This window comes from Aquila chrysaetos (assembly GCF_900496995.4).
Source record: "Aquila chrysaetos chrysaetos chromosome W unlocalized genomic scaffold, bAquChr1.4 W_unloc_7, whole genome shotgun sequence".
NCBI lineage: Eukaryota > Metazoa > Chordata > Aves > Accipitriformes > Accipitridae > Aquila > Aquila chrysaetos.
Window position 1 is genome coordinate 24,086 of NW_024470327.1, and position 24,956 is coordinate 49,041.

Consider the following 24,956-nt stretch of genomic DNA (forward strand, 5'->3'; position numbering starts at 1 on the left):
CCTCAGCCCCCACCCCTGGCTCCTGCTGCCTCGCCAGGGATGTCAGTTTGGATTTGTGTCAGGGCAGTACTTGTGTGCAGGTACAGGAGGGATGGGAGCAGGGGTGATGGGGGCACCTTTCCCTCAGCACTGTGGGAGGGCCAGAAAGGATCCCCACAAGGTGTGTGCTGCAGCCAAAAGCCGTGGTGCAGGCCCTGGCCTGGAGAAGGGCTCATCTGGGAGGATGCTCACTGCGCACGTTTCCATGGCAGAGGAGATTTTGTGTCCCTTCCCTAAAACAGGTACTGCTGTGGCTTTCAGCTGCCCCAGCGCCTGTGGGCAGAGAAACCTCTTGCGCAGGGGCCAGGCAGGGAGAAGGGTTTGACACCTGGCCAGGACCTGGCTCCCAATCTGCTGTCTCTTGTCCTGCTGGTGGGTCTCCACACCCCTCCGGCACTTCCCCAAATGGCTCCTCTGCTGCGGGCTGGAAGGTGCATTGGCTGTTTGCGGCAGGTTTCCCTGTGGGGAGTTGCTGGAGCTCGGTACTGCTGCAAGCAGCAGGATCTGGCCCTAGAGGAGAGGCGGGGAGGAGGCGGCTGTCACCAACATCCTCTCCCACTTCAGCATTGCCCCATTCCCTGCTGGGAGCTCCTCCACCCCTGGGGTGACCCTGGGGGGATCTGGGAGAAGCCAAGACTCACAGATTCCTCTGCCCTATACCCTAGAGCCTTCCTGCTGGCAGACCCCATAGGAGAGCAGTGTTCCCAGGGTGAGACCCCCACGGTGATGGGTGACAGACATGGGCACTGCAAACACAGCCTCCATCCCCTGCAAAACTCCCATGGGGGCAAGCTCCAGCCCTGCATCTCAGAGAAGTAAGGTATAAAAGTGAAGTAAAGAAGGGAGGAGTGTTATCTTCTGAACACAGGATGGTGGGGCTATGGACAGTATGGACACTGATGTGCAGACTCAAGGTGCTCCAAGTGGGGACTGGGGAGAAGAGGCCAGTGCCTGTCCTGTGCCACCTCGCTGCCAGCTCTGCCCTCCCACAGGGGTAATATTTCTCCCTTACTCTGGCACCGGGCAGACATTTTCCTCCTCCTCCTTGGGGAGATGAGCCACAGGCCTGTGTGTGCTTGAGGGGGGCAGCACGCCTGAGCACAAAGAGCCTGTTTCATAGCATTTGGGGACCTGAACAGTCTGGCCCTGCAGGCTGGGTCCATTCTCTGCAGCAAAGCAAGATTGTCACTGTACCCCAGATCTATGGTTGTTCCTGCAGCTCTCGAGGACATATCTGAGGGGGGTCACAGTGAGACCCCAAGTCTCAGCACTGCTGCCCCCATGCTGGGCAGAGCAAGGCACCATCTCCTGGCCCTCATTGCCTATGCATGGCTGTGGACAGGCCTGTGCCTTCCCGATCCTACCAGCATGGGGCGGATGGAGACACCAAACACACCAGGAACAAGAGGTGGGCACCGGCCCCACCAGTCCCCACCTCTGCAGGGCTGTACCTGACCTCAGCAGATCCAGGTTCCCTGAGCTAAGGCTCTGCTCAAGCCAGTGGCAATGGTGGAAGGAAAACTCAGCTGGGAGTCCCACAGCCCTGCCCATGCTTTTCCAGCTCAGACACCCTTACCTTCTGGCACAGAGAGTGCTTCCCATGGGAAGGTACGTTACCTCCACTTGGAGACAGGACAATCTCAGACCCTTACCCCTGGAAAGCCACCAGGGCAGTGTGGCTCTGCTCCCAAAGAACACCTGGGCTGGACCAGCAGCCTCACACCACATCTCCCAGCGCAGCCAGAAAGGATTCCTTGGCGTGCTGCTGCTGCCTATCCCCTCCCTGAGGTCTCCTCACAGGCACACTTTACTGCCAAGCATTGTCCCTGGATGGTGGGTGGGGTGGGCCTAGGATGCAGGGCAGTGACCTGAGCTCAGGTCCAGCACAGCTGCTGCCTGCTTCTCCTCCAAGAAAGGGCTCAGCAGAGGCAGCACACGCAGCCCTCCCACAGCCCTCCCCACCTCACAGCCAAGCCCTGGGTGGGCAGGGCAGGCCCACAGGGCCTGGGGAGGAGCAGTGCCCGAGCTCCAGCCCACACCTGCCTGAGGCTGGGCAGTCAGGGCAAAAGCACCACCGCTGGAGATGCCAGGGATTGAACCCAGGACCTCCCACATGCGAAGCGGGCGCTCTTCCACTGAGCTACATCCCCGTGACACCTGCCAGCGGGAGAGTGTGGTGGTGCATTTTCTTCCCCCTCTCTGGGCTGATCTACGAATTTGGGAACTCTCACTAGGCCTTAGCATAAGTGTGATGAGTTGGGCAGTTAAGTGTCCGTTGACCGTACCAGGAACTCTTGCATGGCTAAGACAGGGAGCTGCACTGACCATACCAAGGACTCCTGTTGCCTGGGAGAGGCTGGTGATGGGAGTAGGGATAATTAGTCATTTCCTGACAACCTTGGGACATATCTTAGTCCTCCTCTGGCAGCCTTGGAGCATCCTGTATCTGAATCTTAAGTCATTTCTCCGACAACCTTGGAGCCTTCATTATCTGAATTATAACTCATGTGAAATGGTACCAGCGCTACTGAAATCCCAGTAATTTGCTGAAGACTAAAGACAATCATCTCCCGAACCTATAAACAGTGGTGCTAAGTTAGATCCTTTGAGCTCTCCTGGACTGCAGCAGGCTGTGACCAGCATCTTCCTCTGAGTGGGACACCTCTCAGAGCTCACAATCTCCTCAGTTTGTGAAGATCGGAGGTCTGTTGCTGAAAGCCGACAAGGCTTGGGCTGATACTCTCCACTCCTTGAGGCTCAACCCTTCACCATTGAGAAAGATGCTGAAGTATTTGACATGAATATTTTCACTGAACTCAAGGGGAACTTTTAACAGGTATACCTCTTTTACTTGCTTATGTATATCTCACAGTGTCTTTGTGCCTCTGTGTGTGTACTAACCTGAATATTCTATAGCAAGTATATTACAAATATTGCTTTTCAAATTATTAAACTGTGAATGAATCTCAGGCTGCTATTATACTCATAATCCCTTTAGATATAAACCATTGACCAAGTCGTGGACTAGGAGTTGATCCAGCGGCACCTAGACTCCAACAGGAGTTTAGAAAGCAAGGGGGTCTTGTCTTAACCCCGTGACTCAATGGGAGGGTCTCCCCTACCCTTTTACATTCCTGATATCTGTACAAATCACAAGAAAACAATTCTAACTCAATTTTCCTTTGTAAGTTTCTCTTTTACCCTATTGCGTCTTCGGTCTCTGTATACGTAATTTTAATGTGATTCTAACTTAATTTTTCTGTGTACTTTTCATCCATGTATTAAGTAATAGAGTGAACCTTGCCACTGAATTCTGTGAGGTCGCACATTTATATAAATTCCTATTAAATCTTTTTTTTCGCTAGTACCACTGGAGGTGATTCCTTAAGTGGTCCAAACCACTCCATTTTGCGACAGAGAGACACTCTCCTCCTGTGATGTGTCTATGACAAGCACAGCCCTGTTGTCCCCTGGGTGCCCAGGGACCCTCTGCAGAAAACAGCACTTGGACACTTCTGAGATGGGGGAAGTCGGGACTGCCTCTCTGCTGGGGTCTGGTCCTGGCACAGGGCTGCACTGCAGAGCGCTGCCTTTCAACGTCTCTGCAGGGCAATGGGATGGGAGGAGGCTCTTGCTGCTGGCACTCTTCTCCCATGCTCTGGCCCACTCCGGGGTGGGCTGATAGAGAGGAGAAACCCCTGAACCTCCTCTGCCACCCAGGGCAACACCCCTCTGTGACACATCTGCCCCCAACTCCCCAGCAGGAGCAGTGCAAAAGGGTGAGGGAAATGCCCTCCCTGGGGTGAGGTGTCCTCAGGCTGTTATGGCATCCCAGGGCATGTGGTGGAGAGGACGTGGGGGCAGAAATCTTACACCCCCTCCTCCAGGCACTGGGCCTCCCCCTGCACCCTCTGTCCCCCAGCATCCCTGGAGGTGAGGTGAAGAGCAAGCTTTCATCTCCCTGGGGCTCAGGGACCTTCCCACTCCTTCAGCACTGAGGACTGCCCTGACAGCCAAACAGTGCCCTGGGATAGCCCTGGCTGGAGTCTCTGCGGCAGGGTGGGTGATGTGTTCAGCTGTCTACTCAAAGGTTAATAGTTTGATCACGTGCAGGGATGGTGTCAGCATGGTGGTAAAGCTGGGGCAATTGCGTTGCCCAATGCCATATACTTTTCCCTGCTGAGCCCCTGCCTGGCAGAGAGGGTTTGGGGGAATCAAAACCAGACCACAGTCACCGTGAACTTCTGGAGTGGTTGAGTGGAGTTAAGGGGATGGACTGCTCATCTATTCAGCTCTGCACACATGGCCCCAAAGCCCACCCTCAGCAATGACTCTCCCGTCCTTGCTCAAGAAAGACCTAGAAGGACTCTTTTGGAGCCGTGATATTTGTGCAGGCACCAAACCTGTTGCCAAGCATTTTCAAACTCATGCTCAAAGCTGACAAGACAGCAACTGTGCTTGGCGAGACGGTCTCTCCCTCTCACCGCCTCTCACTTGTGCTCAATCACAACGAAAGCCAAACCCCTCTGGAGGTACACGCCTGGGGACCTCGCCAGCTGTGAGGCAGCAGGTCTGCAGGGGACTAGGACATGCACATTGCTGTATGTGCCATTCCTTGGCCTGACTGGTTGACTGGGAAGATGCTGAGTCTGGAGACAGAGGGAGATGTCCTGGGTCATAGTTGTCACTGTGTTCCTGATGGGCAAGACGGATTCTGTAGCAGCAAGAGGTTGCAAGAGGGGAGCCCAGCAGCTTGCTGGAGCTCATAAGCAAGTCTTTCTTCCTCTGGGCACGGACTCATGGCTGTGAGGGGCTGCAGCTGGGCTGGACAGTCCACTCTGGTGGGTGAGCATCTTTGGCTATGGAAACTGGGGACAGTTGAGACACTTGTGCTCTAAGCCCTGGCTCTGGTGCTGAGAGGATAGAGAACACAGAAGCATATGAGATGCTCAGGAAATGCAGAGGCAGGTAAATGTGGAGAGTAAAAAATGACATCCAGTGTTTGAGCTGGGGGTGTTCAGAAGTCCCAGTGTGACAGCTGGTGACCTTTCATGCTAGACTGGCATTTCTGTCCCGACTGGTGCCCTTGCAGCAGGGAGGAGCCAATGCAGAGGGATGTTCATGTGGGGCCCCAGACGGGTCCCCCTGTGCTGCTTGTCTCCCTGCTGATGCCCCAAGAGGAGCATTTTTCTGTTTCATCCAACATTGCAGCAGGGGGCAAAGGGGGGCAAGAAACTCTGCTCAGGACACTGTGTGACTGAACCACACTGGTGCCCATGTGCCACAGAGGATGATCCTTAGCATGGCTTTGTCAGCTCTCTCCTTGGCACATCAGAGGTCTCACTGTGACAGTCCTCTGGAGGGAGGATGCTGCCATTCAGGCCTCAGCTCCAAGAAATGCCTCTCCCTGGGACTGGGGGGATGGTGGCCTCCCCCACAGGCAGCATGCTCTGGTCTGGAAACTGAGGTCCAGTTGAAGGAGGTGTGTGAGGAAGAGAGCAATCTGTGCACCATTGAGAATTACAAAGGGGAGAGATACAGGGTCTTTGCAGAGACCCCGCAAAGGAGAGATGCCAAGTGCTGTGGAGCAGGGAAGGAGGGATGGCTGGAGACCACACCAAAGAAGCACTGAATGGAGATTCCTGTCCAGGGGAAGGCTGGGGGCTTGCGGTACAAGAGGCTCCTAACCTGCTGATCTGCAGCTACAGTGCACAAGCAGTGCTCTGGCAAGAGGTGAAGGAGCAAGGAGGGCCAGGGCAGGCTGGAAGAAGGCAGAGAGGCTCTGCAAAAACCTAAAGGAGAAAAATCATTGCTGAAGCCTGGGGTTGAACCAGGGACCTTTAGATCTTCAGTCTAATGCTGTCCCAGCTGAGCTACTTCAGCCCTGCCCCAGCAGCCTTTGTCCCAATTCCACCCCTCCCAGGCCACAGGCTGACACATACATGAAGAGCTCCTTGGGGACATTCCCAGGGAAAAGCTGTGCGCAGCACTGGGCAGAGTGGACCTGGACTCTGCCAGCCTCCATGGCCAGGTAGATTCCAGGTGTAGGGTGGGTGCCAGCTTACGGTGGGATTGCCAAGATATGTGTCTGGCCTTGATGACGAAGGTGACAGTGGTGAAGGCAAGTGGGCAGGCCAGACACATGCTGATGCCAAAGCTGAGGGTGGAAGAAGGGTGGGGTTGGTGGAAGACCTCTCCCACAGAGAAGGCAGGGCCCAGGGGAGGCAGAGCTTTTGCTGGTGCCATAGGCTTTTGCTTCACTCTTGCATGAGCAAGAGTGTTTTGTTCAATGTTTGGAGATGATATTTAGGGGGAGAGAAGGCTTGAAAACCTCCAAGGATTGGGACTGCACAACCTCTCAGGGCAATCTCTTCCAGTGCATAAGTGACCTCATGGTTATGACCTCATGGACCTCATCTCCCGCCTGAACATTCTTTCAACTTTTGTCCCTTGCCTCTCATTTTCCCACCACACACCATGATGAAGAGCCTGGCTCTCTTTTCTTAACCACCGATAGGTACTGAAATGCTCCTATGAGGTTTCCCAAACCCTTCCCATCTCCATACTGAACAGGGTTGCCTCAGCCTTTCCTCAGGTGGAAAGTTCTCCAGACCCCTGCACACCCCCCGACACCTGACTGTATTGTTGCCCCTTCACTGAACTTGCTCCAGTTGATCAATGGCTTTCCTGTACTGGGAAAGGCAGGAGGCCCCAAACTCAGTGCAATGCTGTGTGTGTGGTCTAGTAAGCACTGAATGGAGGGGGAGAGTCCCTCCCCCTCATCTCCTGGTGTCATGGCTTAATCCCAGCCAGCAACTAAGCACCACGCAGCCGCTTACTCACTTCCCCCCCACCCAGTGGGATGGAGGAGAGACTCGGGGAAAAAAAAAAAGTAAAACTCGTGGGTTGAGATAGGAACAGTTTAATAGAACAGAAAAGAAGAAACTAATAATGATAATGGTTACACTAATAAAATGACAATAGTAATAATAAACAGGACTTGAATGTGCAAGTGATGCACAATGCAATTGCTCACCACCCGCCGATCAATGCCCAGTTAGTCCCCAAGCAGCGATCCCCCCCCCCCCCCAATCCCCCCAGTTCCTATACTAGATGTGACGTCCCATGGTATGGAATACCCCATTGGCCACTTTGGGTCAGCTGCCCTGGCTCTGTCCTGTGCCAACTTCTTGTGCCCCTCCAGCTTTCTCGCTGGCTGGGCATGAGAAGCTGAAAAATCCTTGACTTTAGACTAAACACTACTTAGCAACAACTGAAAACATCAGTGTTATCAACATTCTTCTCAGGTTGAACTCAAAACATAGCACCTACCAGCTACTAGGAAGACAATTAACTCTATCCCAGCTGAAACCAGGACACCTGGCCATGCTCCTGTTCATACAGCTAGGCTGCTCTTGGCTTTCTTGGCTGCTGGGGCTCACTGCTGACTCATGCAGCTTGTTGTCCACCATGACCCTCAGGGCCTTTTCTGCTGAGCTGCACCCTACCCGGAGCTGTTGTTCAGGGTAAGGCCACCCCAGGGGCAGGACTTCCTCCTCTCTGATATCTAGTAGGTTCTTGCTGACCCACTCTGCCAACCTGTTGAGGTTCCTCCAGAAGGCAGCACTCCAGTGTATACACTGGTCCCCACCTCAGTTTTGTGTCATCTGCAAACTCTGTCAGCTCCTGCAGGATGCTGATAACATCGTTAAGTCCCCAGAGAGACCCCAATGCATCCAGTCAGTCTTTTACTCACCTCTTTGCCCACCAATTAAGACTGTAGCTTCCTAGCTTTGATATAAGAATATTGTGGGAGACTGTGTGGTGGGTTGACTTTGGCTGGCTGCCAGATGCCCAGCCAGCCACTCTCTCACTCCTCCTCCTCAACAGTACAGAAGGAGAAAAAAAGGAAAAAAAAAAGCTCAATTGCTTGTTATGAAAGCAGGGACATTATTTCCCTATTAGTCAGAAGCAAAACAGACTCAACATGAAGAAAAATAACTTAATTTATTACCAATTCAAATAGGTTTGGATAGCGAGAAGAAAAGATAAATACTACAGCAGCACGTCCCCTTTCTCCCTTTTTCCTAGGCTCAGCTTTGTTCCTGACTCCTCTACCTCCTTTCCCTGTGAGTGGTAAAAGGGGGAATGGGGACTAGTCAGCTCCTAACAGTTCACCTCTGCTGCTCCCTCCTTACACTTTTCCTGTGGCATCCTTCCCACAGGCTACAGTTCTTTTAGGAAATATCCAGCTTCTCTGGCATTTGATCCTCCGCAGGCTGCAAGGAAATACCTGCTCCACTGTGGTCCCTCCATGGGCTGCAGGGGAATCTCTTCTGCAGCATCTGGAGCTCCCCTTCCCCCTCTTCTTCACTGACTCTGCTCTTTGCAGGAATTTTTCTCACACTTTTTTTTTTCCTTACTCCTGTCACACTATGGCATTTGTGCCCTTTCTTAAATACACTTTCACAGAGGTGCTACCAGCTTTGCTGATGGGCTTAGCTTTTGCCAGCAGTAGGTCTGTTGCAGAGCTGGCTGGACTTGGCTGTGTCCAGCATGGGATAACCCATTATCTCTTCTGACAGGGGCTTCTGCCACCCATCTGCTACCAAAAACATGGACACAGACACCAATATAGAGTAAGAAGCTTGGCCTTGCTAAATGACATCCCCTGCTTTTCCATTGTCAAGAAATCCAAACTACTTGTTGAGGGGGAAGAGAAAGAAACAGAGAAGGCCTTGACACTGTGCAAGCACTGCTTAGCAATAGCGAAAATATGGCAGTGTTATTAACACTGTTTTGGCCACCAGTGCAAAGCACCATAGGAGCTGCTATGAGGAAAGTTAACCCATCCTAACCAGACCCAGTACAGTCTTCATCCTTATTCCATAGCTTTCCAACATGCTCAGGACCCATACTGGCTGATACACCTGAGTGTACACATTCAATATGTACACAGTTGCCCCATTCCTATATGTTGTTGCATTTCTACACCCTACTCAAACCTTTCCATTCTCTCTCTCAGCCACCAAATCCCCTTTTACCAAAACTTACAACTTGTACTACATACTTAAATGATCTTTACTTCCAAGAGTCATGTTTATGCACCCTCATTAACCACTGTCCCCTGTTCCTTGACATACACTGATATTATTCACCCATTGCAGCATGCCCCCCACCACCCCAGCAAGTGTCCATGACAGCAGCCAATGACATGGGCCCCATCTGTCAAGGTGATCACTCAGGACAGGTGAAGTAGTGTGCCGGATCCTTGGCTGCCAAGACCAGATTGGACTGGATCACCTTTGTACTCGCCCCATTCCTCATGAGGATTGACCTCTGTTGGTTTGAGTGGTTCCTGCTGCCTCGCTTCCTAGAACATACAACTCACATAATGGATTATTTTCCCGCAAGGTCAGACCTCCTTGAGGTACACACCAGCTCTCCCATCCTTCTGCATTTCCCACCAAGTGCACCCAGGTCTTTGAGCAAAAAGACAATCATCTCATAAATGGGCTTGCTTTTTCCCAAGGGAGGAGCAGCCAACACTGCCTTCCCCAGCCACCTCCCTGTGTGCACTATGGGGACCTTATTTCCTCCCACAGTATGTACAGGCTTTGTTTGGGCAGGACCAGGATGGTTAGCAGATCCTCTGGTGTTTACCAGCTGAGTGGCTTCTGCTAAATTGATGACCTGTCCAATATGACATAGAACAACATCACTGTGACTTCGGTCTGTTCTTTCAGCATCCTTGGATGAAGCCCCTCCTGTCTCATGGACTGGTAAGGGTTGAGTTTGTTCAAGTGACTTCTGACTTGATCCCCACCCACTGCTGGTTGTTCTCCATGGGTTCTGCCTCAAGGCACAAGGGCCTGGGAGACCTTACTGAGGAATACTGAGGCAGAGACAACACAGAGTATCTCAGACCTATTTACACCTGCCCTTCCTAAATTCTGCAGTGGTCCCCTTTACTTTGTTTCTTCTTTAACTCTAACTTCAGTAGTAACAGCTCATCTTGCTGCCATTGTATTCCCATGACAGAGTCAACTGAATATCCACATGGGCTATTGCAGGAGGCTGTCCATAAAGACCAGCTGTACTGAGCTCTGCTCAGTGCTCAGTACTGTGCTCTGTTCTCAGTAAGACCCTGTGTCATTGAGCCTGAGAAATCCACAGGTTGCTTAAAGAAGATGTTATCCATTTCCTTGCCCTGACTGCACTTACCTTATGTTCTGCCACAACATCACCCTCAATGGCCTTGCCTCTGACCCTCACCCACAAGTTGCCCTTCCCGTAGTGAAGCTCCACACTTCCCAGCAGCTCCATCAAACAGATGACGAGTGTCTCCTGAAGAGCCTGTATCCATCCTGCACATCCCCTGAGTTGTGCAAGCTGTCCCACCACACCTCAACAGTTATTCCATCAATGTCACACTTCTATGGTGGCACAAGGGGCTCCAGCTCCTCCTGTCTGTGCCCCTCAGCTGTGACACCGGGGCCAACCTCAGACTTGTCACAAAGAAAACTGATACCAAGTCCCAAGACCCCATACGTGTAAAGGTTTTGCTTCATAGCAGAGAGGTGCTCAGAACGGATGGCAGATGGCAATGTAAAAGACTATATGAGATGTAGATGTAGATGATGAGAAAGATGACATGATGTGCCCAGAAAGTGAGCAAACCCTGCTCTCACCAAATCCAGAGGGAAGAAAGCCTGGGCTGCACAGCCCTGGTGGGAGACCATGAGACATTATAGTTAATGGGGATCTAATAAAGAAAGGTGGTAGAGAAGAGAAAGGGACAAACTTAGCTCTCCCTGAGCAAAATAACTCTATTGGGGCACATGAATACCTCTACAGGCTGCCCTGAACATACTGAGTAGGGACAGGTTTTACTGTCCTTATTGTGGGCATCTATTGTCATTTTAGTTTGCCAAGGGAATTTCCCACACAGTTCAGAGCCAGGTGTCATGGTGAAGGACTCAAGGCAACAAACGTGCAGAAGAGAGAGGCCTAGTCTGTGCCATGTTCCTGGGACACCCTGGGGAACCTGCCCCAGGAAAATTGCCCCAGACCAGTCCCCCTCATCAGCCATTTCCATCTCTGACTATATACTCCAGACCATGAGACCAATGAGAGACCATTGCCACATTGTCACCTCTGTCCTCCTCCAGGGCTCACTGATACCCAACTCCACAGCCATTATTAACAGAATGGAAATCAGTTTCCTACTGACACTCATTACACACCAAGTCCCATAGCTCTTGCCACAGCTGGACTCTCAGCCAAGACTGTTCTCAGACAACTCCAGCTAGATTAGGTGCTCATGGACTTGTCTCAACAAATATTGAAAATATCCATTGCTTAAGATCCCACCAACTGGCCTGGGTCCTTGCTGCAGTGTTTGACTCTGAGGGATTTCTCAAAACCCCAGCTTTCTCAGCCTTTCCTTATCCATAACACGCTCCAGGCCCCAACCACCCTTCTGGCCTCTGCAGGACTCACTCCAGCCTGTCAGGCTCTTGCTTGTGCTGCGGAGTCCCATACTGGACACAGCAGTCCTGATGTGGTCCTGTGGTAGGTTAACTTTGACCAGCAGCCAGACACCCACCCAGCTGCTCAGTCACTCCCCCTACTCAACATGTCAAAGGGAGAAAATAAGATGCAATAGCTCCTGGGTCAAAATAAAGACAGGGCGATCATTTACTAACTACTGTCACTGGCAAAGAAGAGTTATCTTGGGGAAGATAAATTTAATTTATTGTCAATTAAATAGATTTGGGTAGAGAGAAACTATAACACAAATATTAAAGAACATTTCCCCACCCCACTCCTTTTTCTCAGGCTCAGATTACTCCTTGATTCCCAATTCTTCTACCCACCCTAACCCTGAGAGGTACAGGGGGGGATGGGAAATGGGAAGGTTCAATAATTTTATAACAGTTCATCTCTGCCTCTCCTCTTCCTCACTCTTCTCCTCTGTTCCAGTGTGGGTCCTCTCCACAGGATCGCACAGTATTTCTGGTCAAGGCTATGTGGTTTTCACTTCTTTCTCTCTTACTTTTCTCCTTTATACTCACAGAATAGTTGAGGTTGGAAGGGACCTCTGGAGATCATCTAGTCCAACCCCCAGCTGAGGCAGGGTCAGCTAGAGCAGGTTGCTAAGGACCTTGTCTCAGTGGGTTTTGAATATACCCATTGATGGAGAGTCCACAACCTCCCTGGGCAACCTCTTCCAGTGTTTGACGATCCTCACAATTAAGAGCTCTTTCCTTGGGTTCAGATGGAATTTCATGTGATTTTAGCTGTGTCCATCACCCCTTGTCTTGTCACTGGAAACTACTGAGAAGAGTTTGGCTCCCTTGTCTTCATGTCCTCCCATTGGGTATTTCTATACTTTAATAAGGTCCCTCTGAGCTTTTTCTTCTGTAGACTGAACAGTCCCAGATCTCTCAGTCTTTCCTCCTATGGAAGATGCTGCAGTCCCTTAAACCATTTGTGGTCTCACCAGTGCTGAGCAGAGGGGAAGGATCACCTCCCTCCATCTGCCAGCAGTGTTTTTCCTAATGCAGCCCAGGAGGCTGTTTGCCTTTGCTGCGGGAGTGCATTTATGGCTCATGTTCAGCTGCTTGTCCTCGGGGACCCTAAGGTCCTTCTCTGCAGAGTTGCTATCTAGCTGGTCAGCCCCCAGAATAATGTCCACAGTGTGGTCAGATCACAGGCTTTCCTTCCCCAGGGACATTCTTGGCAGAAGCTTGTCCTTCTTGTAGATGGGCTTCACCTCTGTCACAGGCCCCACAGTGCTGCAGAGTCACCTGGGACAGCAAACCCCTCTCCTGCCAGGGCTGCACAGCCCAGGCCTGTTTCTCTCTGGCCTGGGGGACTGCAGCTTTTGCTGTCACTGTGGGAACCTCATTCATCAGTGTGCTGATGACCATGCTGAAGACCATGGTGAGGCAGGCTGTCCCCCTGCAGCTCATGGAGGTCCACGGTGGAGCAGATATGCACCTGCAGCCTGTGGAGGACCCCACATCGGAGCAGCTGGATACCCAAAGGTGGCTGTGACCCCGTGGGAAGCCCGTGCTGGAGCAGGCTCCTGACAGAACCTGTGGACCCGTGGAGAGGAGCCCACATTGGAGCAGGTTTTCTGGCAGGACTTGTGACCCCGTGGGGGACCCATGCTGGAACAGCGTGCTCCTGAAGGACTGCACACCGTGGAAGAGACCCACGCTAGAGCAGTTCGTGAAGAAGTGCAGTCTGTGGGAAGGACCCACACTGGAGAAGTTCATGGAGAACTGTCTCCCGTGGGAGGGATCCCACACTGAAGCAGCGGAAGAGTGAGGAGTCCTCCCGCTGAGGAGCAAGGAGCAAACCCTTGCAGCAGTATATACTGGGGGACCCCCAGCTGGCAAGCAGCTGTGCAGACACCTGGGGTCATGGTGGATCCCAGGTTGACCAGTTTGGAGCCAGCGAAGTGCCCTTGGGGCATAGAAGGCTAACTGCATTCTGGGCTGCAGTAGGCAAAGCGTTGGCAGCAGGTGGAGGGAGGTGATCTCCTCTCTGCTGTGTCCAGCTCTGGGCTCCCCACTGTGAGACAGACATGGCCATACTGGAGATAACTCCCACCCCAGTACCCCCCCCGGCTCTGCCCCCAGGTTCCGTTGGTGCCAGCAGGACGGAGCTGTCCTGGCACAGGGTGGCACTGGGAGGGGGCAGAGTCTGGCCGAGCAGCGCTGTCCTGGCACCGGCACCCCGCTTCCCAGCCTTGCACACACCGGCTGGCCCCCGTCCTTGGCATCAGCCAGCGCCGTGCACGAGCGTCCTCCTGGCCTGGGCAGGATGGGACAGGCCAACTGCTGCTGCAGCTCCAGGAGGGCTCCTCCTGCGGCTCAGGGACATGCGGGCACAGCTGGGCCCCGCAGCAGTGGCATTGCTCATGACCACCATGCTCTGCTCTGCAGGGAGGCTCTCACCGATGCTGAGCCGGTGCTGAGTGTGGACGTGCGGCTGACCCAGGGCCGCAAGAGGTGCAAGAGATGCCTTCTCCTCCTCCAGGAGGAACTGGTGATCGCCAAGTTGCAATAAGACCCTCAGAGTCCAGCCGCCTTTCCCCCATACCTGGCCCTGGGACCACGGCAGGGATGCCCTGGCACCGGCCCAAGCCCCGGGACATTGGTGCTGGATGCACCAATGTCCATCCCAAGGGCAGGTGGGAGAGAGGGCTCTGCCTGGGAGGACCCCAAGGAAGCCACCTCCAGCTCGCCGCCTGCCTCTCCTCTCTGCAGACGTGGCACCACCCTGTGCCCACAGCTCCGCCTGGCCCTGGACCAGCTGTGGGTGCTGAGCAGCGGGACAGAGGCGGCAGGGGAGGAAGAAGAAGAGGAGGATGGCAGCGGTGAGGGCAGCAGCTCCTTCATCCTCGCCTGGCCCACCGGCTCCTGCCTTGCCACTTTCGAGTGAGCCGTGGTGCCACATTCCATGGCAGGGCTGGGCAGTATGGGGTGGTGCTGGTCCCCATCCTCTCTGGGATCTGGTAGCTGTGGTCAGGGCTAGCAAGGGTCAGGAGAGGTTCCCAGCCATGCCCACGCCATCCTGGGAATGGCCTCTGCCCTCCGTGCAGAGCCTGGGCAGGGACCGGGCAGCACGCCGGCAGGGAGGGAGGGAGGGAGGCTGGGTTGGCCGGGTGGGGGCTGAGGGGTGGGCATTTCTACGTCCTGCATTCCCTGGTCACCTTTTGGTCACCAGAAGGGAAGGCCAAAAGGAAGAAAAGAGGGAGCCAGGGCTCTGGCAGCACCTCTGTCCTGCCCCATGGGGCTTCCTCCTGCCCCTGTGTAAGCCTTCCCCACGGGGCAGGGCTGCGCAGGCACCTGCCTCTGCCCACGGTCTGGTGGGCAGCAGGGCCTGACGCTGTTTCTCCTCTCTTTCTGCAGCTCCCAGGCACTGAAGGAGCTGTGGGTGAGCACACTGCTGGGGTAAGCCAGGGTGATGCTCCAGGTGCAGCCGTACGGGGCAACACAACTCTCCAGATGGGGAAAGGTGCCCCCACAGCTGCGGGCAGCTGTCAGGCAGACGAGGGATGAGTGGGGATGGAAAGCCTCTTCTGCCTCTGTTCGCATCAGGGAGAGGCCAGTGGGGAAGCTGTCATGGTTTAACCCCAGCCACATGGTATGGAATACCCCATTGGCCACTTTGGGTCAGCTGCCCTGGCTCTGTCCTGTGCCAACTTCTTGTGCCCCTCCAGCTTTCTCGCTGGCTGGGCATGAGAAGCTGAAAAATCCTTGACTTTAGACTAAAGACTACTTAGCAACAACTGAAAACATCAGTGTTATCAACATTCTTCACATACTGAACTCAAAACGTAGCACTGTACCAGCTACTAGGAAGACAATTGACTCTATCCCAGCTGAAACCAGGACAGAAGCAGAGCTGAGTGCCTGGCAGGCAGGAGCTCTGCAGGGAGCTGTGCTCTCTGCTTGGTTCCAGGGCGGTACCCGGGGGTGGTTCAGAATCCCTTTTGCTGGAAGGAGAAGCAGTGGCTTGGGGCTCACTCTTTTTTCTGTCCCTTCCCGTTGCACAGGCAAGCAGAAGGAATGAAGAGAGCCCCGGTGATGTGACTGCCCTCCATCACACGCCTGCAGCAGAAGCTGAGTCACCGCCATGCCAAGTGTCGCTCTCATCTCGGCTCTGTCCCCTGAGCACTGGTCCTCCAGCTGAGCAGCAGAGGCATCACTTCTCACCTTCTTCCTCTCCTTCTCTCTTGCCCAGTGGAGGACATTAAGGGCCAGAAGCCCGGAGACCCTGATCGAGGGCCAGACAAAGGTGAGCAAAGGTGAGAATGGCTGCCTTTCACCTGCTTCTCACTGTGCCAGAGTGCCAGGGATCTCTGGCAAGTGGGGTGACCTTCTGCAGGGAGCTGAGAGGGTTGGGGAGCCACGAGGAACACCAGCACGTCCTTGCTGGCGGTGCTGGGAGGAAACCTGCTGCGCAGGGCAGAGAGCCCAGCAGGGCAGAGGGTCCCAGATCTGCTGCGCTCAGGCTGCTGGTGCCGGGTGGCAGCTTGCCGGTGGCCCTTTCTGCTGCAGGGCTGCTCTCTAAGCACAGCCTGGTTCTCGCAGGATCATCCCAAGCAAAGGCCTCCGTCAGTCCCTTCTGGCAATGGAGGGGGATGTTGCTACTCGGCAGGTGAGTTTGGAAAAGACAGGCAGGGAGGGCCGCCTTTCCTCCTGCAACCAGCACTTCTGCAGAACATGGGATGCTGCTGTGGCTGCCTTTTGCCTGAGCAAGTCTGTTCCCATCGCTGTGCAGCAGGAGAGAGCTGAGCCCTTGGGGTCCCTTCGTTCCCACCTGAAGTCCCACCCTTGCATGCAGGGGCAGAGGGGACATTGGCAAGCGGTCAAGGTGCTGCCTGCCTCTGCTCCATCCTCAGAGCTGGGCAGATGGGTCCTTGCTTGTCAGCTGGAGTCAGCAGGAGAAGAGCTCCCTTGTCCCCTGAGTGTCACCTTGCAGGTTTGGCACCCAAAGGGAGGATGTCACCTGGACGAGGAAGGACACCCTCTTGACAGTGGCCACTGAACATGGTTCTCCAAGGACATGGAGTCTCTGCTGCTGCGCGCAGCTTGGAGGAGGGCAGGGCGAGGGCTGGGCCAGGCTGTCACGGTGTAACACCAACTCTCAGGAGCCCCAGAGTCGGAGCTGCGGTTCCAGCTGCCCGCTCCCTGCCCGTCCTGCCACACCGCTCTGTGCCACGCGGCAGGCAGGGCAGGGCAGGCTCCGAGAGCGCTGGCCTGGCAGTCTCCATTGACGGGGTCTTGCTCTGTTTTCCTTTGCAGCTGGAGGGAGCAGGAGGAGGAGGAGAAGGGGGCTGCCCCTCTGTGGGGAGAACGGCACACTGCCCCAGCCCATCCAGGTAAGCCAGCCTGGACAGGGGGTCCCCAGCCCTGTGCCTTCTCGGAGAGGCGGTATCCCCAGGAGAGGAACCGGGAGCTCTGGGGATAGGGGATTTGGCTCTTCGCCCCCAGCACACCCTTTTGGTGCCAGCCCGCTTGGGGAGGCAAGGAGCCAGGTCTGGGGCAGTGCTCTGGCCACTGCTGTTGCAAGGCAGCTCCCCAGCCAAGTGACTGTCGTCCTGCCTCTCCTGCAGGAGCTGCTGGCTGTCCTGCACCAGGAAGGGCCATCGACAGAGGGCATATTCCGGAGGGCTGCCAGCGGGACGGCGCTTCGGGAGCTGAGGGAGGCCCTGGATGGCGGTGTGGACCTCGACCTGGGAAGCCAGCCTGTGCTCCTGCTGGCCGTCATCTTGAAGGTGAGCGCGTCTGGCCTGCAGCTGGAAGAGCTCCTGGCTGGCCTGGAGTGTTCAGAGGCTCACCTGGAGCCCTTGGCACTGCAGGACTTCCTCCGAAGCATCCCCAGTAAACTCCTTGTGACCAACCTCTACGCAGAGTGGATGACGGCGATGGAGAGGACAAGCAAGCAGGAGAAGGTGGAAGAGTTGGAAGCCTACGTGTGGCCAGCAGCCTGCCTGTTTAGCAGGAGCACTGACCGCTGGCTGAGAGCACCTGCAAAGCTGTGCAACACAGCCGCTGGCTCCCACCTGCCTTGTGCAAGCCTGGGGAACAGCTGTGGGCAACATCTGCTTTATTGACGTTGTGTTCCTGTTCCCTCAGGGAGGCCGACAAGTTGCCTGCAGCAAATCTCCTCGTCCTCAAGCGGCTGCTGTCCCTGCTCCAGCATATCGACCACAACGTGTGCACCAGCAGGATGAGCTGCAGCAGTCTGGCCATCTGCGTTGGGGCAAAGCTGCTGAGCCCAGCCAACGAGGACCTGCTCCTGCTGGAGCTGCTGCTGGAGGTGACTGACAAGGTACGCTGTATTTCCCGTCCGGCTGCAGCCTTCCCGGCCCACCAGAGCTTGGCCCTTCAGAGGTCCCTGGCTGCCTCCTCTCTTGTGCAAATGCTGGTGGGGTGGCTGCCTGGAAGAGCAGACCTGCAGCAACAGCCTTCTGCGCAGAGGCAAGTGTCAGGTGTGGGAAAGGCTGCTTCACACGTTTTCAGGCACTTGCGCTGAAAGCAAGGCTTTCCTGTGTGCAGGTGAATGTGCTAGTGGAGTTCCTGATTGAAAACTGCAGGAAAATCTTTGGGGAGGAGATGGCTGGCCTTTCCAGTCCACCAGTCGAGGAGTTGCCAGCGCCCTTGGGCGGATCCACAGGTATGAGGAGGGACTGAGGGTTGTCACAGCCTGAGCAGACAGCCGGTGTAGGGCTTCAGGTGGGTTTTGCTTTAGCTGTTGTCCACTTCCAACAAGTCACTTTGCTGCACATGCTGTTGCTTTCCAGAGCTGCCTTTGGAAGAGCAATGTGGCCCTGCAGGCGAAGCAGACGTGGAGCACCAGGCAAAAGCCTTCCTGGACGCACCACCCTCTCTGCTCATCCTCCAGAAAGCAGTAGGGGCAGACACAGGGATGGGATGGGAAACAGCAGAGGTATGGCAGCTCCACAAACACTGGGACAACATGTCTCATGTAGGAGGGGAGTTCCTGATGAGTCCAAGTAGCTGCTGTGCCTCTTCCTGGCATTCCATCTCTTGTGGCTTTCTGTGGGTTTGGGGTTTTTTTTCCCACTGGCATGATACATTGTAAGTAAAACTGGAATGGTTGTTTCTCAAATGCATTAGGCATGTGCTTAACCAAGGGAAATACCTACAAAGTACCTCCAGAAAGAGAGATTTCAAAAGCAAAGCCTCCGACCGCAGAAGGTGGTATTGCACCAAAGGGATATCCTCAGAGCTCTGTCTCGGGAGGGCAGAAGAAACCCCGGCAGAATGAAGTGGGCAAGCCTTTTCTTGCCCAGAGGGGGACCACAGGCTCCCTGCTGAATGGCCCCCACAAGCGCCACACACCTGTGTGAACATCGTGTTCCAAAGGGAAGCCCTTGGAAGACAGGGCTAATGCAAACCGGCCAAAGGGATCTTCTCTGTAGAGCTATGGTAGCAATTTGCCAAACAGTCGCTTACTACTCCAGGGCGTCCCTTGCCACCTGCTAACGCCAAGGTTTCTGGTTTAGGCACCTGTTGTTTTGCCTCCAGCCACCCCAGAGACCACAGTGGACTCCCTGGTATGCACAGAAGAACTCAAGAGCCCTTCAGAGGAAAGCAGGTAAAATGAGTCAGCTTTGGTTAAATCCAGAACTGATTCCAGTTGATCCTGGCTTTACCTATCTAATCACACTGTGGGATGGAAAGGTTTGCAGGCTCCCCCCAGGAAAATGAAAACCGAAGAAAAAGAAAGAGAAAAGAGGCCTGGGCAGAGGAGAGGGAATGCCAACAAGAAAAGGAAAGAAGGAAGAGAGAAAAAGATGGGGACTGAAAGAAAGCAGGAAGGGCCAGAAGGTGAAGAAGCCCAGGTGTGTACCAGGCTCTGCTGCCCGTCTTTCCCAACTCTGAACACTGCTCTACATCAGTCGAAGTCGCTGGCAAGGACGGCAAGGGACAGTGCTGCACAGGCTTTGGAAATAACGCCGTGGCAGCTCCCCAGGGGCTCCCCATCGAGCCCTGCTGCGTGGTATTACCCATGGGGATAAGGGGCCAGAGCCATCCTGTAGTCAATGCCAGCAATGGCTCTCTCTTCGGGGCTGAAAACAAATCCTTGTCGACTGTGTTCCCCAAAGAAAGGGGAACCAAGTCATGCCTGTTCCTGCCTTTGTGGGTTTATCAGTGCTTTCTGACTCTATCGTTGTAGGTGCCAGTTTCCGGGTACTGGCTGAACCACGGTGACTCCCAGGTTCCCGCGCTTCATGTCCACAATAAAAGGATATTTTCTCTTTTCTGACTGCGTCTGCTGTGTGATCTTCTGGCTGAGGTAGAGTTTGTTTTGTGATGAATTGTATTGGAGGAGTTTGGGATCATCCCTTGTCCCAGAATCCTTTCCAGCAGGCATCAGGGCTGAGTTCAGGGGCTTTAGGAGTAAAGCACAGAATCACACAGAATGGCTGAGGTTAGGAGGGACCTGTGGAGGTCATCTGGTCCAACCCCTCCACTCAAGCAGGGTCACCTAGAGCAGGTTGCCCAGGACTATGTCCCCTTGGGTTTTGAGTATCTCCAAGGATGGAGAGCCCACAACCTCCCTGGGCATCCCGTGCCAGCGTTTGTCCCCTCTGACAGCAAAGTTGTTTTCTCATGTGCAGCTGGCATATCATGTGCTTTAATTTGCGCCTGTTGCTTCGGGTACTCTCAGTGCACACTCCTGAGAAGAGCCTGGCTCCCTCATCTTCCTTCCCTCCCAGAAGCTTTTTATACACATTGACAATACACCTCCCCTCCCCTCCAGTCTTCTCTTCCCCCAGCTGGAGAGCGCCAGCTCTCTCAGCCTCTCCTCACATGGCAACAAGAAGGAGAATTTCCACCGGTCCTCTTTTGGACACTTTCGGAAGGCCTCCCTCCCTCTCAGATAAGAAATTTGAGCCATTAATCTACATCTAGGTTTCCTCATCAGCTGTGCAATTGCAGTTTGATGTGGTGGTGCAGAAACAAAAGTGGAAGGAGCTACCATCTGTCACCTACCATGAAGGTCAGCTGTAGCGGAGAGGATGCGTTCGTTGATTTGCTACCTCTGTAACAGCAAGCCCATGCTCAATTGGGAATTCAACTGCAGGTTCCTCCTCTCATCCCAGCCAGGTCCCTTAGTGGTCCCTTGGCTTTCCTGGCTGCTCTGCTGGTTCCCTACTGGCACAAACCAGAGAGGAAACCGTGCAGTGCTCAGCTCTTCAAGGGCTGACATAACGAGTAAAAGGGGCAAAACTTTTCTCTCTTGTTGCCCGAGCTGAGGAGGATATGTTTTTAGTGACACCAAAGGCTTTTGTGACTCTGTCATGTTTTTCTTCTTTTGTTGCATTTTTTTTAATTTAGAGGAAAATTAATCAAGGCATCCAGAACGATTCTAGGCTTGATGGCGTCAAAATAAGCCCAAAATCAGTTTGGAAGACTGACATTTCAAACTCTTCTTTCACTGTAAGACATTCCAGAACAGCCACAAAGTTACAGGCTCAGAGCTGAAACCCAGTGTTGTGGCTGACGTGAAATTTTTTCTCACTTCTTTTTTTCATCCACTGGTAGTTATTGGAGGAAAAAAGGGGATTTCTTTCAAAATAGAACATTTCTTTTCCTCTGTCCTCCTTCTTCTTTACCTGTCATCTGAATGCTGGTGGTTTTAATGTGGGGGTATTTTAGTGCTGTGTCACTGTAGTAATAGCTGTGATAGAGACGCTTACCGTAGGACAGGTAGAAGTTGACAGTGGAGATCATCAGGCTGGAGAAGTCAAAGGAAAAAGCAGGGGGCTGGCATTGCCTGGAGAGGGAGGGTCCAGTTTCCAAACTAGGTCAGCTTGTGCCCTCATCTCCCAAGCAGCACGTGAATCACACGCGTGGACTGCAAAGCAGTGTGACCCCTAGAAAAAGCTCCAGGTTGCCCAGCAGCATTGAATGGGAATTCAGCCCTTGCCAGCGGGAAGGAAACAAGCCCTGCAAGCACATGCTGAGGCATGAGACCTTGACTGGGGCTAAGGGCTATGTCAGGGGACCCACGTGAGACCCCCAGCCCCTGGAGTGGTGGCTGGAGGACGGGTAGGTCAAAGGACCCTGATGGGAGCCCTGCAGGGCCTCGTCCGTTGGACCGACGGGCACCTTCCCTTGTCACACAGAGCATCTCATGGGCTGGAAAAGGGATGCTCTGGAGATGCTCTTCCCTGCGCTGGGGTCCCAGGGAAATTACAAGGCCTCACCGAGGAAGCTGTGTGGTCCATTTAACTCTCCCCTCTCCAGCAAGGCTATGAAGACGATTTAAATCAAGGGAACCTGTCTAGAGAATGAGGAAGCAGTAAAATGTCAGCATGCTGGACGAATCAGCAGTGGATCACCCTGTGCTGCCCTTGCAACTATGGTCCAACCCCGCTCCCACCTCTGTGTGCACTTTCCGAGGTGACCGGTCCCTGCCCTCCTGCCCTGGTTGTGCTTTGTAGCTCTTGGCAGGGTTTTCAGGGAGTTTGGCCCTTGGTTTCTGCTCCTCAAAATATGGTTCCTTTCCACGAGCTTTCCAGCCTGTCCCTGCCAAAGGGCCAGCCCAATTCAGCACCCGTCACCAGGCACCCCAGGGCTGGGTCCATACTCCCGCTCACAGCAGTCGTGACACAACCAGCTTTCGCAGCTGCAATACTGTCATGAGTCCAGAGCTCTTGGCTGTCCCACACAGCGTGTCCCGACAGTCCACGTCCACAGAGGAACATACAACTATTGCCTTGTGTTTGCTGCAAGAGGGAAAAAAAAACCTTAGCAGCCCCAGACTCCTCCAAGGAAGCCACCTGAGCAGTTTTGTGTATGTTGGAGGCAGGTCAATGCCCGGTAGCTCCCTGGGACTCCTCCCAGGCATCGCCCGGGGTGTTTTGTCCTCCCACTGTAGGGAGCAAAAATGACAGAAACATAGAATGGCTTGGGTTGGAAGGGACCTTCAAAGATCATCTGGTCTACCCCACCCCCCGCCATCAGCAGGGACATCTTCTACTAGACCAGCTTGCTCAAAGCCCCCTCCAACCTGACTTTGAACGCTTCTAACGATGGGGCATCCACAGCTTCTCTGGACAACCGGTTCCAGTGTCTCACCACCCTCAGCGTAAACATTTCTTCCTTATGTCCAATCTAAACCTACCCTCCTTCAGTTTAAAACCCTCACCCCTTCTCCTGTCACTACAGGCCCCGGTAAAAAGTCTCTCTGTGCCTTTCTCAGAAGTCCCCTTCACACACTGAAAGGCCGCAGTTAAGGTCTCCCTGGAGCCTTCTCTTCTCCAGGCGCAACACCCCAACTCTCTCAGCCTTTCTGCACAGGAGAGGTCTTCCAGCCCTGGGATCATTTTTGTGGCCTCCTCTGGACCCGCTCCAGCAGCTCCGTGTCTTTCTTGCGCTGGGGACCCCAGAGCTGGATGCAGTGCTTCAGGTGGGGTCTCAGGAGAGCGGAGGAGAGGGGCAGAATCCCTTCCCTTGACCTGCTGGCCATGCTGCTTTTGATGCAGCCCAGGATACGGTTGGCTTTCCGGGCTGCAAGCGCACATTGCCAGCTCATGTCCAGCTTTTCATCCACCAGCGCACCCCCAGCTTACTCGCTGGCAGGGCAGCGTGGGAACAGAGTAGGCCTTGGGGCCGTGCAAGCAGCGTTCAGCAATAGCTAAAACATGGGTGCGCTACCAACACTGGTTTGGTCACACATCCAAAACTCGGCACCCTACGTGCTGCTAGGAAGAAAATCACTCCATCCCAGCCAAAAGCAGAACAGACGGGGTCTCTGTTATGGCTCGATAGCAGCTTTGTGCTGCTCTGCATTTTATTTCTGGCTTTGCTTTATGTGGTGTATCTGGCGTGCACACAATGGAGGGGCTGGGGCTGGTATTGCCCTACACAGTACCCCTGTCCTGTGCGCTCCAGGACAAAGCTGGCACAGGGAGCAGAGGTGGGGGTGATGACCTGTTAACGAGCCCCTTTGGTGCCTCTGTGGCTCAGAATGGAGCAGGACAGTCCCACCAGGGAAGCTGGGCTCCCCCAGCCTGTTGGCGGGTCCCATGCCCAGCTCCCTGCCTGCTGACACCGTGGGCATCCAGGTCCCTGCGTGCCCCGATACGAAGTTCGTCCCAGGATTGGTGAATCCCTGGCTCTGCTGCCATTACGACCTGGACAATTGTGCTACCGATCCGTATTTATTGCTGTGCCATTAGTCGGACATGAATGGTCGCTCCCTGAAGCTGTCCGTCAGGAGTCTGTCATCGTAGCCCAAACCCATACCCTGGCGGGGCTGGCTCAGGCCCTTGCAGGAGGGCCGGCGCGATGGGCTTGGGGCGCGGGCGGGTGGCTTCAATTCCTCTGGGGGCTCGAGGTCGCTGGGCTGGTCCCGCAACAGCTGGCTGGCTGAGCTGGACAGCCATGGGCGCCAGGGTGGAGGCGGGCGGGCGGGCGGGCGGCTGTCCGGGCTGGTGGAGGTCCGTTCCCTGCTGCTCTGTGGCAGGCGGGCCGGTTTTCCAGGCACAGGTGATGGCTCTTGCTGTTGGGTCCAGCTCTCTAGGGTGCTGGGGCGGCTGCTCGGGCTGTCCGGGCCCGAGGAGCAGCTGCTGGTGTCGGGCGGGCTCGTGGGAGATTTCATGGAAAATGGGGGACATTTCTTTGAGCCTGATTATTTAGAGTTAGCATAAGTAGGCCGCAGTTAGCGTGAGTGGGCCGGAGTACGTGACAGCTGCAGTATGAATGGACTTTTGAACCACCAGAAAAACAACGGACATGAGGAACGTGCAAAGTGGAGCAATTAATAAACAAGATAACAGAACTGCAGAGGCAAGAAGGAGCTGCAAGAGCTTGAACGCGATTAAGAAAGCTGGCATTTCGGCTTAGAGCATTTAGCTGCAGGATGGGGACTTAGGAGTTAGTTTGTATCTTTGTTAAAAATCGGGGTTTCTTCTATTCTTATGTATTTTATTAGGCATAATGTTGCTTTTACCGTGTTTAATTAATTGTGTTCATAGATCTTTGCAAAAGGCAATACAGCATGTGTTAATTGCCAAAAAACAAAAAAGGGGAGTTGTAGGAACATATTTAGCTAACGGTCACAAGGGCATTCCAGACGCATTTAGAAGACCTTGAACAGAATATGATGATAAAGCCAATTAGAAGAACACAAGTGCGCATTCCACGATAAAGGGAACTTGGCACAAAGAACCTCAATTCGGCAGTTTATCTTGACCAATTAGACTGAGACAAGTTTCGCATCTTTTAGTTGGTATAACCAATTATGCCTTATGTTTATGCGCGTGTACAGTGTTGCTATAACCAATTATGCCTTATGTTTATGCGCGTGTACAGTGACGGTATAACCAATCATATTCTATGCTTGTGCGCGTG

General features: G+C 54.0%; 1 protein-coding gene and 1 non-coding gene across 2 annotated transcripts; one reads left to right on the forward strand and one right to left on the reverse strand.

Annotated features, from left to right (window-relative positions):
- Positions 1-2,117: 2,117 nt before the first annotated feature.
- On the reverse strand, positions 2,118-2,189 carry TRNAA-CGC. The gene has a single exon. It is a non-coding gene; the product is annotated as a tRNA-Ala (tRNA).
- A 12,923-nt stretch (positions 2,190-15,112) lies between these two features.
- LOC115337853 (T-cell activation Rho GTPase-activating protein-like) lies at positions 15,113-20,911 on the forward strand. The gene is made up of 7 exons (XM_030006261.2): positions 15,113-15,116; positions 15,733-15,855; positions 16,866-16,942; positions 17,177-17,515; positions 17,700-18,240; positions 18,368-18,513; positions 19,094-20,911. The coding sequence occupies exons 1-5, from the start codon at positions 15,113-15,115 to the stop codon at positions 17,889-17,891; spliced, it is 735 nt and encodes a 244-aa protein (XP_029862121.1). The 3' UTR covers positions 17,892-18,240; positions 18,368-18,513; positions 19,094-20,911.
- Positions 20,912-24,956: the final 4,045 nt, after the last annotated feature.